The 15,182-nt window shown below is 48.6% G+C and overlaps 1 protein-coding gene across 1 annotated transcript; it reads left to right on the top strand.

The window, feature by feature from the left end:
• The first annotated feature begins 5,676 nt into the window (after nt 1-5,676).
• On the top strand, nt 5,677-15,085 carry ITFG2 (integrin alpha FG-GAP repeat containing 2). Its single transcript, XM_023642988.2, has 12 exons — nt 5,677-5,972; nt 8,980-9,075; nt 9,679-9,720; nt 9,904-10,075; nt 10,869-11,008; nt 11,432-11,580; nt 11,962-12,065; nt 12,228-12,281; nt 12,394-12,485; nt 12,644-12,761; nt 13,736-13,909; nt 13,999-15,085. The coding sequence occupies exons 1-12, from the start codon at nt 5,877-5,879 to the stop codon at nt 14,100-14,102; spliced, it is 1,341 nt and encodes a 446-aa protein (XP_023498756.1). The 5' UTR covers nt 5,677-5,876; the 3' UTR covers nt 14,103-15,085.
• The last annotated feature ends 97 nt before the right edge of the window (nt 15,086-15,182 follow it).

Consider the following 15,182-nt stretch of genomic DNA (forward strand, 5'->3'; position numbering starts at 1 on the left):
GACACCTTTTCCGCAATAAAGGTGAGAAGGAAAAACAGTCGCCCAGCCAAGGAACACTGGCACTCCCTCAGGCCCACTCTCCAGCTTCCTCAGAACACGAAAAAGCTCATGGTTTTTTCTAACTGCTCTGATCCTTGACTCCTGTAGCATTTTGGGGCCCTGGGAGAGGCCAAGGGGCACAAGTTAGTCGTGCTGAGCTGCCTCCAGATGATCCTGGCAGCGGGCCAGAACCTAATCTATGCCCTTGTCTCTCTTCTCCCGTTTGGGCTGTGCCTACCCACATTACTGTATGTGTATTACATTATGTATACATTACATTACATTATATATACATACATTACATTACTGTAAATATAGTTCCTCCAGAAGAAATTTCTCCATACTTTTACTGTGGAAGATTAATTTCTGTGTGAAAAGTTTCACCAAGTCATACAGCATGGCTGGTACTGGAGCCAGAACTAAAATTTGGGTGTTGTAGTCTCCCAGTGTCCCTGCTTGCTCACTTGCTGGGTTCACACCATAGTTGTCCCTGGGGTTTGTGTCTGGGTCTTTGGTATTTCAAGATTAGATTTGCTCCTGCAGCCAGTGATGATCGCTAACCCTCATTAAACACTTACTGTGTAAGCCAGCACTGAGCCAAGAGCCACGTGCAGGTTGAGTGTCACCCATCTTACAGATGAGGACACCAAGGGGCGGGAGTTAAATGGAAAGAAGGTCTGCCTGGAATGTGAGATCTCTGGAACAAATCCCAACCGCCACGAGGTTCACGTGACCTTGGGCAGGTTGAGCCCTGTTCCTCATCTGCAAACAAGGAGATGGGCAAAAAGCACTCCTAATGTTCCTTCCCACTCTGAATGCTTCAGTAGGATTCCCAGACTTTAAACGCACTTCTGTAGAACCCTGGAGCTAGACGAGCCTTGGTTTATGTAACATTAAAACTGTCTTGTGAGAGTGTTTTATTAAAGTGACTATAGGTCTTTAAGGTTAAAAATAAACCCACCACATAACTCCACTCTACTCTGGGTCAATACTCAAGTTCATTTCCCAGTCAGATGCACTTTCTTCACCAACACAAATCTTTCCATACAGAGAGAATGTGCTTGAATAAGGAAAACTAGTAGCAAGCAGTACTGTTAGCTGTTGCTGCAGATTTGCAGGTGATCTCCAGAAAAACTAAAATAGGATTTTTCTTGTCCTAGTGCTGGTCCAAACATCAAGTTCTCTCCTAAGTATTTCCAGTCTCCATCTAGCAGCCCCTTGCCAACATCACCACGCACTCCCTGCCTGCACAGGGCTCCTATCTCACGGCACCTCTTGACCTGCCTGCACCGCGCTCTGCACTGCACCCAAATTGTATCCTTCCAACTGCTGAAACCCCCGTCCATGACTTTCATCCCGTTTAAGTTGAAGATCAGAATCCACTGTGGCCCAAAAAACCCTGCATGGCCGGGCCCAGCCTGCCCTACCAGCACGAGTGCAGCGGAGGCCTCTCACTCTGCACCAGCCACACCGTCCTAAGAGTAAAAGCTGGGGGCGAATGATGTATCATTTCAATTGGAGAAATAGTACGTGAAAGACATTTTAGGCAGGACTAGGAAGAAGTAGTACCTTTTAAGAAAACTATTACTGGAAAATGAAGAATTAAACAGTGGAACCTTTCCCGTCGTAATTACTCCTCTCTTCTGTCTCAATGAACAATCTTCCCTCTCCAAATGCAGACCGCCTCAGAGCCCTGTAACCCTTAAGTTGAAGTGACGGTGGGCCAAAGGCAGTGCTGAATAAGTCAATGTAAGAGTGAAGACTGTCTAAGCACAAGGAAAACTTGTCCTCTTTGAGGAAATCCTTATTGCGGGCTTTTTGGCTATGGTTCCCAGCTGCTTGCCAACCTCAGATAATGTAAGCACCAACTAGTCTCAATTATAAAAGCTGAGCATCATAATAAAACTATTTAGCATGTAATAAACAACATTAAATACACCAATTTGGGAGGCAAAGTAAGAATGAAAGATTCACATGGTTCCGAGGAGGAACAATCAAGAAAGAGCAATGCCTTTATGACCTTCGAGAGTGCTTTGGTAGAAGAGGGGACCAGCCATATTCTATCCCCATGCCCAGGACATGTGTGTTCTTAGGATTTCCAGTCCCCTGTTCCACTGTTAGAAGTGCCTCACAGGAGCCAGCCCCTTGGCGGAGTGGTTAAGTTCACACGCTCCACTTCAGCGGCCCAGGGTTTTGCCAGTTTGAATCCTGGCGTGGACATGGCACTGCTCGTCAAACCATGCTGGGGAGGCGTCCCACATGCCACAACTAGAAGGACCCACAACTAAAAATACACAACTATGTACTGGGGAGATTTGGGGAGAAAAAGGGAAAAAATCTTTAAAAAAAGAAAAAGGGGCTTCACACATAAATGGTTCCATTTGTACTTTTTTTTATTGATGTGAAATTCACATAACATAAAATTAACCAGTTTAAAGTGAACAATTCGGTGGTATTTAGTCCAATTACAATGTTGCACAACCACCGCCTCTAGTTCTAACACATTTTTGTCATCCTTTGTGTTTTAAGCCCATTTCCTCACGTTTGGACTTCAATGACAATGAAGAACTACTCTTCACCTTTCGATTAATGGCCAGTAGAGTTTTGATCAGACAACAACCTTGACAGGTTCCAGGATCAAAGCTTTCCAGGGTCGGTGGTCCTTTCTGATAGGGGCAGAACTGTGAGGAAGGGGTGGGACTCTAAGTAGAGCTCCAGATAACAGCATTTCACTCAGAGCAGGGCTGCCCACGCTGTTGTTCTACCTAATTTCTAAGTCAAGTTTGAGAGAAAGGTTTCTGTACTTCATGACTTCTCAGAACCTTTAGTATGCTAAGGCACACTGTGAATTGGAGAGGGAAGGGGAATGAGGAAGCCCTAGACACTACCCCCAGGATGGTGACTGGCTCTGGGCCTCATGTGTAGAAAGAGCTTTACAGGTCCCGTTTCCTACCTGGGCATCCCAGGCAGACAGAACTTGGATAGGACCTGACCCCTCTGTCCACTCTTGGAGGAAGAAGTGGACAAAAAATCCCCCCTAGAAATGCTTCCCACTTAACGCCACTCCCCTCCCATTCCTCCCATAGCAGGTTTCTATTGAAACTTTTTTTGGCTGGTTTGTAAAGAATATGCCACCCACACAACTGTAACCATGTCATCTAACCAGGAAGATGGCCTGGTTCTGGGGAGTAAGCCAAAACCTATGCTGAGAGAGTACTTGGCTTAAACAAGACTGGCTCTGGGTGGTACCAGTGGAGACCCACCAACCATCCCACTAGAAAGGACCAAGAACAGGGGTGTTCCTTGTGGAGCCGGATCTGTCCACATGGCTCTGCGATGCCCAGCCTGTGTTCTATTTACTGTGCACGCAACTCACCGCAGGTAAAGGAACCAAGGAACCGATGCAAGGTGGGGAGGGGCGTAGGAGTGGAAGACCTGATCCATGCCGTATTTCTTGGAGACCTGTCCTTCCTCTCATTTGGTTCTCTTGACAAAAGTCAAAACGTTGTGATCAGAATGACATGATCTTCACGGCAAACACAGAACGAACAAAAACAGTCACCTCCTGGCACAGAAAGGTCAAGAACAAGAAGCACAAGTGATGACGAAGATAAAACTAAGGCATTGTGGAGTGCTAGGTCAGGGTATGACTTCAGAGAACTGGGTCAGGCCAGAGCATTTGGTGACAGAAGCAGGGTTATCTTCATCTATTTTGTCCTCGGTTACTTACTAATTTATTTAAAATTTCTTTCAAAGGGCTGGAAAAAGAAAACAACGGAGAAATAATACAGTGAAAAGAAACAATTCACAACTATTGAACTTTACATTTAGAGGTAAACATTTTAAACTTGGCTTTTGTTTTTCCAGCCCCTGAAATCTAATATGAAGCTTAGAGTTTGAGCTAGGATGAGAGAATAGAGATGTGGTGGAGCAGGATAAGGTAGCATGCAACCCTCCATAAATGAGACAATGTATTTAAAGCACCAGCTACACCTGTGTGACCCAGAGCCTTTGACTGGACTTGGCCAACCCCACAGTACACCACCCGAAACAGAAACTTGAATGTATCAGCAGCCCCCAGGATTTGTTGAAACTGCCTCCTGTTTGCTGTTCTGACTTGCTGCTCGTTGTTCTCATCTTAACTGGCCATCAGATCCACAGGGACATGGAGGACAAAATGCGCCCTCCCCTTCCCCCACGCAAAAAGGCCTTGCCCTCCAATGCCTTCTCCCGTTATGTTCAGACATAGAAAGCAGGACCAGCCCCTGGTCCAACAGCCCCAGGTGAGGTAGATACCCTTATTTTCACAATGTTGACTCCTGAAAGACCAAAGTGTAAATCAGCCTGCGCCTGCAGATTTAAACCTTAAAAGGTATTGAGCACTGCAGAATTTCACAAATAATACTTTTGATGCCCTGATTTCTGAGACACCGCAAAAAAAGGCTGGACTCATTCAACATGAAGTTTCCCGAAGAGGCCAGCCATGATGGTGATGTCCCATTTACACTGCAGAGTGAGGACACTGAGGGAGGGAGACAAGAGCTTTATCCCCGGGGGAGCAAGAGGGCAGAGCAGGTCCAGAAGTTCAGCAATCCTGACTTCTAGCCTGCGGACTTGCCTAGGAACCATGGCAGTAAATGACAAAGGCTGTAGGGTTTGGGATCAAACAATCCTGGTTTGAGTCTCACCTCTGCCACTTTCTGCCTTGTTACCTAATCTTGCTGAACCTGTTTTCCTCACCTAAAAAACTGGAATAATAATTCAAGCTCACAGGGTTGTGCTAATGACATGAAATATATGTGAAAGGTGCTTTGCAGCAACTGGTTCTCAAACTATTGGCCATAAAGCACACACACCATTAAAAAAAAGTTTTTACATGATAAGCTAGTATATACACATATAAATATGCACAGTTGAAACAAAGGTTTCACAAAAACAATACTTACCTTACCACTCGACAGTCACTGGTATTTTCTATTCTATCCTGTTTCGTTTTTTAAAATGCTGGTTCAATTCACTACATTGTTTTCACAACCCCTAAAGGGTAGCTGCATAGTCTTTTTTTTTTTCTTTAAAGATTGGCACCTGGGCTAACAACTGCTGCCAATCTTCCTTTTTTTTTTCAAAGATTGGCACCTGGGCTAACAACTGCTGCCAATCTTTTTTTTTTTTTCCCCTGCTTTATCTCCCCCCCCCCCCACCCCCGTACACAGTTGTATATCTTAGTTGCACGTCCCTCTAGTTGTGGGATGTGGGATGCCGCCTCAACGTGGCCTGACGAGCGGCGCCATGTCCGCGCCCAGGATCCGCACCCTAGGCCGCCGAAGCAGAACACGCGAACTTAACCACTGGGCCATGGGGGCGGCCCCTACATAGTCTTTTTAAAAAACACTGTTGGAAACCACACAATTGTCAGTTTTTATGATTATTATGATTCTCAGGGATCATCTGACGGCTGGGCATCTTTATTGCCAGGGCAACAAACGAAGAGGTCAAGGTTAATAGGTCAAGTCCTAGGGGCCCTGTTGCCAAGGGAACAGATCGGCCCCCCCCCCCCCCCCGCCCCCCCGTCGGGTTGGCAGACCTGCGCGCCAGCCCTCCGGAGGAAAAGAGTGGCCCGTGCCCCTGTCACTCATCAGTAGCGGGCAAGCCCGGCCCACGCCCAGGGGGCTCGGAAGACCCGCCTCCTCGCCTGGGTCAAGCGAGGAAGGCCGGGATTGGAGGCTCGGGAGGTGACGTAGCTTCCCGCTTTGAGTTGCCTTCCGCTCGGCGGCTGTCGGGAGGGGCTCGAGGGACATTTAGTGGGGCTCCCCGGCGCCTAAGCCCTGGAAAGCGCGATGAGGTCGGTGAGCTACGTGCAGCGCGTGGCGCTGGAGTTTAGCGGGAGCCTCTTCCCGCACGCGATCTGCCTCGGAGACGTCGATAATGACACGGTCGGTGCATGCGCACTGCGAGAGACGCGGCCCGTCTGCGCAGGCCGGGGCGGGGCGGGAAGTGAGGCGTCCCCGGGGCGTGCGGCGTGGGCGCCGCGCATGCGCGGGGGCTGGGGCTTCGGCGAGGCCTTTGTAAATAGCTGCAGTGCCCGCAAGTTGTGGCTGCGTTGGTCTGGTTCCCTGAGCTGGTATTCTCTTAGGGGCGTGGATAACTGAACCTCTGCCGAGTTCAGTAATTTGTTCACGGTCGGAGCCTAGTAAACGCCGGTGGCCAAATTTTCTGGTTCACTCCATCGTTCTGCCTCCCGCACGGGCGTCACTTTACCTCTGAAATGACTTTACCTTTCAGGCCTCAATATAGGCTTCAGACGCACCTCTGCTTCTCTCCCGCTTGGCCCCTCGCGCGGGCCTGCGTTGCTCCACTGCTCTGCCTTGCCTCCGGACTGGCGGACTCAGCTCCTCCGGCCGGGGCAGCGACGCCGCCGCCACCCCGACCCTAAGAAAGTCGGGTTTCCATAGTGCCTGTCTGTAGTACACGCAGGTGTCTGCCCTCTTTAAAGCCCTACACCTTGGTTGAATTACCATCTACCTTTTCTTCCCTCAACAGTCCTTCCTTTTCTCGTTGTTTAAATGAATGAATACGGTAGAGCAATGCCCAGCACACAGTTAACGTTCAGGAAGTGATAGCGTTGTTGTTGTTAGCATTTGATTCTATTTTTCTGCAAATATTTATGGAACTGCCCGTTATGCGCCAAGGATTCCGCCACTTTCTGGGAATCCAGAAATGAACAAGACAGTCCCAGCCCTCAGGTAGCTCGTAATCAGGTGGCGTGATGGTCACAAGAATAGCAAAATGGAATGAGGTACATTGATTAAAACATGTAAAAGGTTCTGAGGTGGAGCATCAAAAGGAATGGAGGCTGTTGATGGTGTGACGCCCTCTTTTTTCCAGACTTTATCGTTTCATTCATTATCTATTTCATATTTTTAATACAAAGCACCTTATTGCCCTCCTCTCCTACCCGCTGTCCCATCTCCCTACTCTGCCTCCCTAGTTCGCATCCTCACTTCCCTACCTGTTCTGTGCTCTCTTTTCCCTGGAAAAAAACAAGGCTAAAACATCCTTCTCCTCCCAGCCTCCTTTGTGCTGTGATGGAAAAGGTATTTTATGAGGCTTCTTTTGCTCTGCTCCCTCTAGAGAGAAAAAAGTTATTCTTATAAATTTGTGTTATGTCTTCTGAGCTTTCACATTTCTTCATATGCCAAGCACTACAATTTTATGAGAAAATCAAGGGAGGCATTTAAAATGGTAAATTAACAAAATGACTTTAGATGTACATTATTTTCCATTTTATCTGATTGGCTTTGTTTAGAAGAAACATACATGCCTTTTTTTCATAGCTTCATAGCACCAGCTTTTTTGGGGAAAAAAAAAGCTTTTGTATTTTTCTAAGTGAATTGCACTATTACACACTCAGTTCTGCAATAGTAGGTACATTATACTACCTTTTTTTGTTTTTACCTAGGTTGTAAGCTCCATTTTTGTAAGCTCCATAATGATAGGAATTTTCTATCTATTTTTTCACTGCTGTATTCTTGACACTTATAATAGTGCTTGGCACATTGTAGGCACTCAATAAATGTTGAATCAATGAGGATTGTTATGAAAAGCAAATGTGATTATGTGTCTCAAAGCAATTTAAAGGGCTTTGCCTGTTATTAATAAATGTAACTGAAAGAAGAGCAGATATTTGAGATGGCTGGCTGGTGATCAGGCGTGTGGTATACTCAGCCTGCATGTGTGTGCATAGAAAGTTTGTTACTGTTTCTCCAGGCCACATGTGGAGATTTGAGGCAGGAAAAAGACTTATTTCATCCTAATAAACCATTAGCCTAAAGTTCTTTGAAACTATTTTATTTCCTGCTAAGTCAGAGGGAGAAACCAGCGATAGAATACACACTCTCTGGGACTGCCCAGCAAAGCCTGGCAACACAGGAGAGGGAAAGTCTCTAGAAGGCTGAGCAGATCACAGAAAGATCGCACCTTCTTTTTCCTTCAGCATTTCTGACCAATGGTGTCCTCTCCAGCTGGAGTTCTTTAGTGTTACTGAGTGTCCTCCAGAGGCCAGACCCAGGATCAACCACAGAGCAGCAGACCTGCTGGGAAGCGTTAGAGCTGCCGCAGAGCAGATGGGCCTCCTCCGGGATGGTGGACGCAGCCCTGCTCTCTGCTGGGCTGAGCCGCCTTTGCTTGCTCACTGCACTTGCCACACTGTTTTACCATTTTATTCCTGTGTCTGTGCCCCTGTTAAACTGTGAGGTCCTTCTCAGCAGGGAGCCTGTGGCCTTTATCTCTGTGCCCTAACTGGTTGTCCAGCTTTCCCTGAAAACTCAAGGGCTGACTGGTCATTCTCTTTCATTCTGATTTTTCTTTGAGAGCTTAGCCACCACTTGAGGGCACCAGACGCCCAGAGCGTGGATGCTGTCATCCAGCAACCCCTTATGCTGTCCCCTCCCGCACCTCCATCCCCTGTGTGTTCACTCGTGTACACCAAGATCACAAGGTCTTACTAGCAGAAGGGGGTACCCAGAGCTTACATTGCCTTTTTATTGGGCCCCTGATTAAATACAAGGTCTGAAGTTAAATTCTCCAAAATTTAAGTCTTTTGGATTGTTTTCAAAACGTATCCCATTTTTAACGGACAAATAAGAAGAGCCAAAGTCAGGCATGTGGGGCATTGAGCTTTTCGTTCAGATGTTAGACTCTTCTGGCACGGGTCATCGATTGCCCCGTTCTTCTAACTTCCCCTGCCCCCAGTACACACACACACACACCCCTAAACGGAAATAAAGAAACTGGCTGTGTTGGTCACAAAAGATTTTTAATAAAGCTGATGAAGATACAAGTCGAGGTCTTGTGAATCTCCCAGGATGGGCCCAGGAGAGAAGAGCGTGTGGTGGCTCAGCAGGACCCCATCCTAACACTCCCTTCTCTCTCCATTTGAAGTTAAACGAACTCGTGGTGGGAGACACAAGTGGAAAGCTGTCCGTGTATAAGAATGATGACAGCCGGCCATGGCTCACCTGTTCCTGCCAGGGAATGGTCAGTATTCAACTCCCTGGGGCTCTAGTGGAGAAGGAGGGACCGTTCTGTCCAGGGACTGGCGAGGGTGAGTCCCACACGGGAGCTCACCAGTGTGTCCTGACTCAGCAGCTACTCTACTCGGCCCAGCCACTGGTTCTCGGTGCATTTGATTCAGTGTCGAAATTCCCCAGGCAGTGCTCCCCCATCTGTTACACACATCCACAAGGCAGGGTTTTTTATTTTATGTTGTGGCATGACTCCCTTAGTACTTTATGGAAACTGCCCAGGTTGTCTGATCTTATAAAGTTCAGTAGAAAATAGGGGCAATAGCTTGAATAAGTCTAGAAATATGATAGTCTGGCTATATTAGATGTAGAGTTTTTCTTTTGTTTTTTTAGGCTCAGATTGTCTTAACTACTTCAGGTCTTCATGTTGCCGTCTGGGTGAACTGAACCTATAGCACAATAACTTGATTAATGCAGACGATCAGTGTAGGTCACATGGTACAAGTTTTCAGTGAATGATGGTAATTAGAAAAACATACTCCTTCTTGCATTACAGAGATTAGGGGGCACTGGGCTCCCTCACTGTCTCCCTGAGCCTCCCTTCCTTCTTTTGCAGCTGACCTGTGTTGGGGTTGGAGACGTATGTAATAAAGGAAAGGTAGGCACTCTGGGGGACCTTGGGACTTTGGTAGAACTCCAAGGCCTTATGTTGATTCCTGTCTCAAAGTGGAAATAAGCTGGGAGTTAAAGCCTTCAGCCCCGACCTCTGTGCTTGAACAGTCAGGCTTATGCCCAAACTGCCCTCCCCAGTCCCTGTGAACTGGACCTCTGTCTCTCCCAGAACCTTGTGGTGGCGGTGAGTGCTGAAGGCTGGTTTCATTTGTGTGACCTGACGCCTGCCAAGGCCCTGGATGCTTCTGGGCACCACGAAACCCTAATGGGAGAAGAGCAACGGCCCGTCTTCAAGCAGCACATCCCTGCCAACACCAAGGTTATGCTGATCAGCGACATAGGTGGGCATGGCTGTCTTCACGGGCAGCTGGGGGAATAGGAGTCAGTGGGTAATGGAGCAGATCCCAAGGGATTGGCTGGGGGCAGGGCCGGGGCAGTCAGTATTCATTTGTATATTTATTATGCATTTAATGTTAGTTACTGAGCTCCTGCAATAGACCAGGCCGCATTCTAGGCACTGGAATTGCAATAATGAACACAGACAAAAAGTGCTGCCCTCTTGGACCTTTACTAGGAAGGGACAGAAAATAATGTAAATGTTGTAAGAAAATTAAGTAGTATTTAGAAGGTAGTAAGTGCCATGGGGAAAATAAATCATGGAAAGGGGCTAGAGAGTGTCAAGGTAGAGGGAGCAAGTGTAAATAGAGTTCTCAGGGAAGTCCTTGCTGAGGAAGTGACATTTGATCAGAAGTTGAAGGTAGCAAGGGAGTGAGCCGTACAGATACAGGGCTGATATTTGGGCCAGAAGTTGTCTTGAATGTTGTGGTAGGTATATGGGATGAATCAGGACTCTCGAGGTATGCATCTGAGAGGAGAAGTAGGAGGGAAAAAGTGATGGGAACCTGCGGAACAGATGGGTGGGGACAGTGTTCTAAGCACAAGGAAGGCAGGGGTGCAGGTACCAGACTCGGAGTGTGTGAGGCGGCTTGCACAGTGGAGTGGGCGAGAAGTCACACCCGGTAAAAGTGCCAGTGGTGGGGGTGTTAGCAGAGGAGTGGGGAGGGCGTGCTTGTAGGATTCAAGCTGATGAGCACAGATTTGGCTCCAAACTCGTCTTATTATCTGAATCCGCAGATGGAGATGGGTGTTGTGAACTGGTAGTAGGTTACACAGACCGTGTGGTGCGGGCTTTCCGCTGGGAAGATCTGGGTGAGGGCACAGAACATCTGACAGGGCAGCTGGTGTCACTCAAGAAATGGATGCTGGAGGGTCAGGTGAGAGGCTGGGTGTCCTGGAGCCCGGGGAGCAGGGAGGAAGGCCTCCTGGAGGGGGGTTCTGGGAGAACAGTTGCAGGCCAGGGTACAGGGTGAGAAGAAGGGAGAGTCATCGTATTGAAAGAGATCCAAAGAAGGTAATTTCAAATCAGGGTTAAGAAGTAGGAGTGTGAAGGTGGGTATGACGTGGTCTATATCAGGATCTGGACCTAGCTCAGGCGGGCACAGTGGAAAGCAGATGGTCCGTGTGGAGAGGATGGCACCAGGCAGGAGCCCTGTGAGCGCTAGGATTCTCCCTCCACTGCTACCCTCGAAGTCTGAGGAACTGTTCCTAGAGCCCCTACCCCACCTCTCTCCCCTTTTTTCTTCAGGGCCCCACTTCCTTCTCTCCCCAGCCCCTTAAGCCCCTGTTCCCTGATACAGGTTGACAGCCTCTCGGTGACTCCAGGGCCCCAGGGTGTTCCTGAACTGATGGTGTCTCAGCCGGGCTGTGCTTATGCGATTCTACTATGTACCTGGAACAAAGACACTGGGCGCCCCCCGACCCCTGAGGAGGCCACGGAGGGCAGTAGGTAAGGGGTATAGGCTTGTGGATGGTGGGGTGCGTGGAAGTGAGATGGACTCCTGGGTGCAGACGGCATGGAAGGGTCTGCAGTTGGCAAAGCTGCTTCAGCTAGGTCCTGGCACAAATGCCTTTGCCCCATTAAGGAAGATTGTTTTGGGACCTGGGGAATCTTGGCTTTAACCTTGTAGCACCTGGAAGAGGTTCTAAGACTTTAACCTGGCAGCTCCATCCCTCTCTTTCCTACTTGCCACATGGGCCAGACGGGGTCAGCGATAGGCTTCCAAGCTGCTTCACACCTTGAAAACTCTTACAGAGATGGGACCACAAAGGTCCTGAAGAACTAAGCTCATTTGATCTGCCACTTAGCCCCCGACCCTCCTGCCCACAGGGAGACCCCGGCCGCCCGAGATGTCGTGCTGCACCAGACGTCCGGTCGCATCCATAACAAGAATGTCTCCACTCACCTCATTGGCAACATCAAACGTGGTGAAGGTGGGGTGGGAGTGCGGGAGGGAGCTGAGGGGAAACGTGGGTTCTGGGAGAGAGGAGATGTCTCGAGTCCTGTCCCTTCCTCTCTGTCCCCTCACCTCAGATGCTCTGATCTTGCCTCGCCCCTCACGTTTTCTTCTTCTGGCCCTTCCACCCCACCCACAGGCCACGACGCTGAGAGTGGTGGCTCTGGCCTCTTTGCCCTCTGCACCCTGGATGGTGAGTTCCCCTGGTCAGCTCCAGTCCTGTGCCGGGGTAGGAAGTTGTGTGCCTGTGGGGTGTGCTCAGGCGTCCTGTCCCACCCACCCCAGGCCTGCCTGTCCTCCTGCAGGGACACTGAAGCTTATGGAGGAAGCAGATAAGCTGCTGTGGTCAGTGCAGGTGGATCACCAGCTTTTTGCCCTAGAGAAATTGGATGTCACAGTGAGTAGAAAACCTGGGGAGAGGAACATTCTTACCTTCTTCACATGGAGAGATGAGATTTAAATCAGGCCATCCTCACTTCACAATTAACTCTCAACTTTACTCTTAAGTCTCTCTTTAGACGGATCTAACTCTATCCTGTTTCTGGCCTTTTTCAGGGCAATGGGCATGAGGAGGTGGTTGCCTGTGCCTGGGATGGACAGACATACATCATTGATCACAAGCGCACTGTCGTCCGCTTCCAAGTGGACGAGAATATCCGAGCCTTCTGTGCAGGTGGGACCCTGCCCCATGGCCCCTCTCTAAGCACGCTTGTCTGCCCCTCGTGTCCACTCTCAATGTGTTCCCTCCATCTCTGAATGTTTTAAAGGATGGGGCGAGTTATCATCATCTGTCTGGCTGGGATGCATGAAGACATCAGAAAGTTCTTTCCTTTCTAACTATGTCACAACTCTGTGAAGAACATTCATCCAGAGCATTCTTATTAGTTCTAAATTGGGGGCCTTGAAAACCACCACAGACTCTTCTGGGTGATGTGGGATATCTTTGGTTCCTGAAATGATGGAAACTGAGTAGTGCTCTGGCGTGCAGACTCCAGTGACCTGAAAGGTTAATATGCCTTTGAAGAGGGCTTTCCACCCAAGAGAAGCCTCAGGTTCCAATCACGTTTTGCTGATCTATCCCTTAGACTAGCAAGACTCATTACTTCAGGGCTATCACCAAGATGGGAAAATCAGGGGCCGGCCCCCTGGCCGAGTGGTTAAGTTCGCGCGCTCTGCTTCCGTGGCCCAGGGTTTCTCTGGTTCAGATCCTGGGCGTGGACATGGCACCGCTCATCAGGCCATGCTGAGGCAGCGTCCCACATGCCACAACTACAAGGATCCACGACTAAAATACACAACTACGTACTGAGGGGATTTGGAGAAAAAGCAGAAAGGAAAAAAAAAAAGATTGGCAACAGTTGTTAGCTAAGGTGACAATCTTAAAAAAAAAAAGATGATAAAATCAATAAATATCACCTTTATAGATGCTATTCTGCCTAGGTTTTGTTCCTATGGTTTTTCTGTATCTGGAATAAGCCAGATATTTTACCGAGTTCTCAACAGAGAACAAATAGAGGGCCTTTAGCTTTCTGCTTGACATCTGTGGGAGGGTCAAAACTGCTGACTCTGACGCCTGCATCTTGTTCTCTCCCTCCCACTGCTGGGACTGGAACTTCTGCCCTTTTTCTCACCACCCACACCTCCCAGGCCTGTATGCCTGCAAAGAGGGCCGCAACAGCCCCTGCCTCGTGTACGTCACGTTCAACCAGAAGATCTATGTGTACTGGGAGGTGCAGCTGGAGCGGATGGAGTCCACCAATCTGCTCAAGCTGCTGGAGGCTGAGCCAGAGTTCCGGTGCCTGCTGCAGGAGCTGGGCGTGGGTGAGTCCCAGGAAGGCTGCAGGGCGAAGATGCCCGGGGGCCCAGGGAGGAGATCCACAGCCTCTTATCAGCCCCTTTCTTGCCCTCAGATCCTGACAACCTCCCAGCCGCCAGTGCCCTGCTTCACCAAACCCTCTACCATCCGGACCAGCCACCACAGTGTGCTCCCGCAACCCTCCAGGATCCCACCTAGCTAGACTTGCCCTCTTAGCTGAAGAAGGATCCTTCTGAACCTCCCCCCGTAAGGTATCCATGGCATTGGCAGGATAGGGAATACACACTACAGACGAGCATGGACGGATGGTGTCAACCGTAGGGTGACTGTGAACTCTAGACTTCATGGTCTTTTTGGTGAAAGAAGAGACAAGTTGACCCTCTGCCCATTTTCTTGTGTACCTCACCCATCACATCGGCAGGGTTGTAGGGCCCTGACCTTATTCCACATCATCTGGGACTTCCCCTTCCCAAGAGCTCCCCACTCTTGTGTGGAAAACAGACTTGTTTGTGAGGAGGGAGCACAAATCTTTTGCACGGCCTCAACACTTGCAGGGAAACCAGGCTTTGGGGCCAGTGGAGTGATGAGGTAAGGGCTCCACCCCTCCCAAGCTCCGTCTGCTGTGGCACAATGCCGAGTCGTTGACATTAGTAATTGTTACGGGAATGACAGACTATTTGTTTTGTTTTTGAAGGGTCTTTCAGGGCATTTTACAGTCTGGTCTCACTGTGTTCCCAGCAAACCCTGAAATGATTTTCCTCTATTTACCAAAGAAACTGTGCCAGCACTTTCTCCTTTGCCATGTTCTTCAAGTATTCCACAGCTTCATAGGCTTTGCCTCTGTTTCCCCCCAAAATGCCTTCTTGTCTATAAGACAGTAGACGTTTAAAATCTGATGCAGATTTATGATCCAGACCACAATCAGAATTGTATCTTGGGCCATTTATTTCCTTTGTGCTGTTGGTTGTGTGTGCTATAAATCAGTGTTTTCAAATTGTAGGTTGCAATCTTTTGGTGGGTTGTGGTCAGCATTTTTGGAATAAGTGAAATAGAATAGAATAGAATGGAAAATATCAGAGTATATTGCTCACAGTATAGAGAAGTACTGTTTTGTTATAATTGTATGTGTACATGCACATGTGTATTCTGAGTGCAGTGTAAAATATATTTCTTGCTATGAAGTGTGTTCAAAGGAGTTTGAAAGCCAATCCTCTCAATTATACTGATCCCAGCCAGATGGGTCAGCCTGGGAAAGGTCCACATTCACATTTCCTTTCT

The sequence above is a fragment of the Equus caballus genome, chromosome 6 (assembly GCF_041296265.1).
Source record: "Equus caballus isolate H_3958 breed thoroughbred chromosome 6, TB-T2T, whole genome shotgun sequence".
Taxonomy (NCBI): domain Eukaryota; kingdom Metazoa; phylum Chordata; class Mammalia; order Perissodactyla; family Equidae; genus Equus; species Equus caballus.

Bases quoted from the DNA above. Each gene is read 5' to 3' on its own strand.
- ITFG2 (XM_023642988.2), top strand. From the start codon at position 5,877: ATGAGGTCGGTGAGCTACGTGCAGCGCGTGGCGCTGGAGTTTAGCGGG. The intron at 12,282-12,393 runs GTGAGTTCCCCT...GTCCTCCTGCAG, and splicing joins TGCCCTCTGCACCCTGGATG to GGACACTGAAGCTTATGGAG. The intron at 12,486-12,643 runs GTGAGTAGAAAA...GGCCTTTTTCAG, and splicing joins TAGAGAAATTGGATGTCACA to GGCAATGGGCATGAGGAGGT.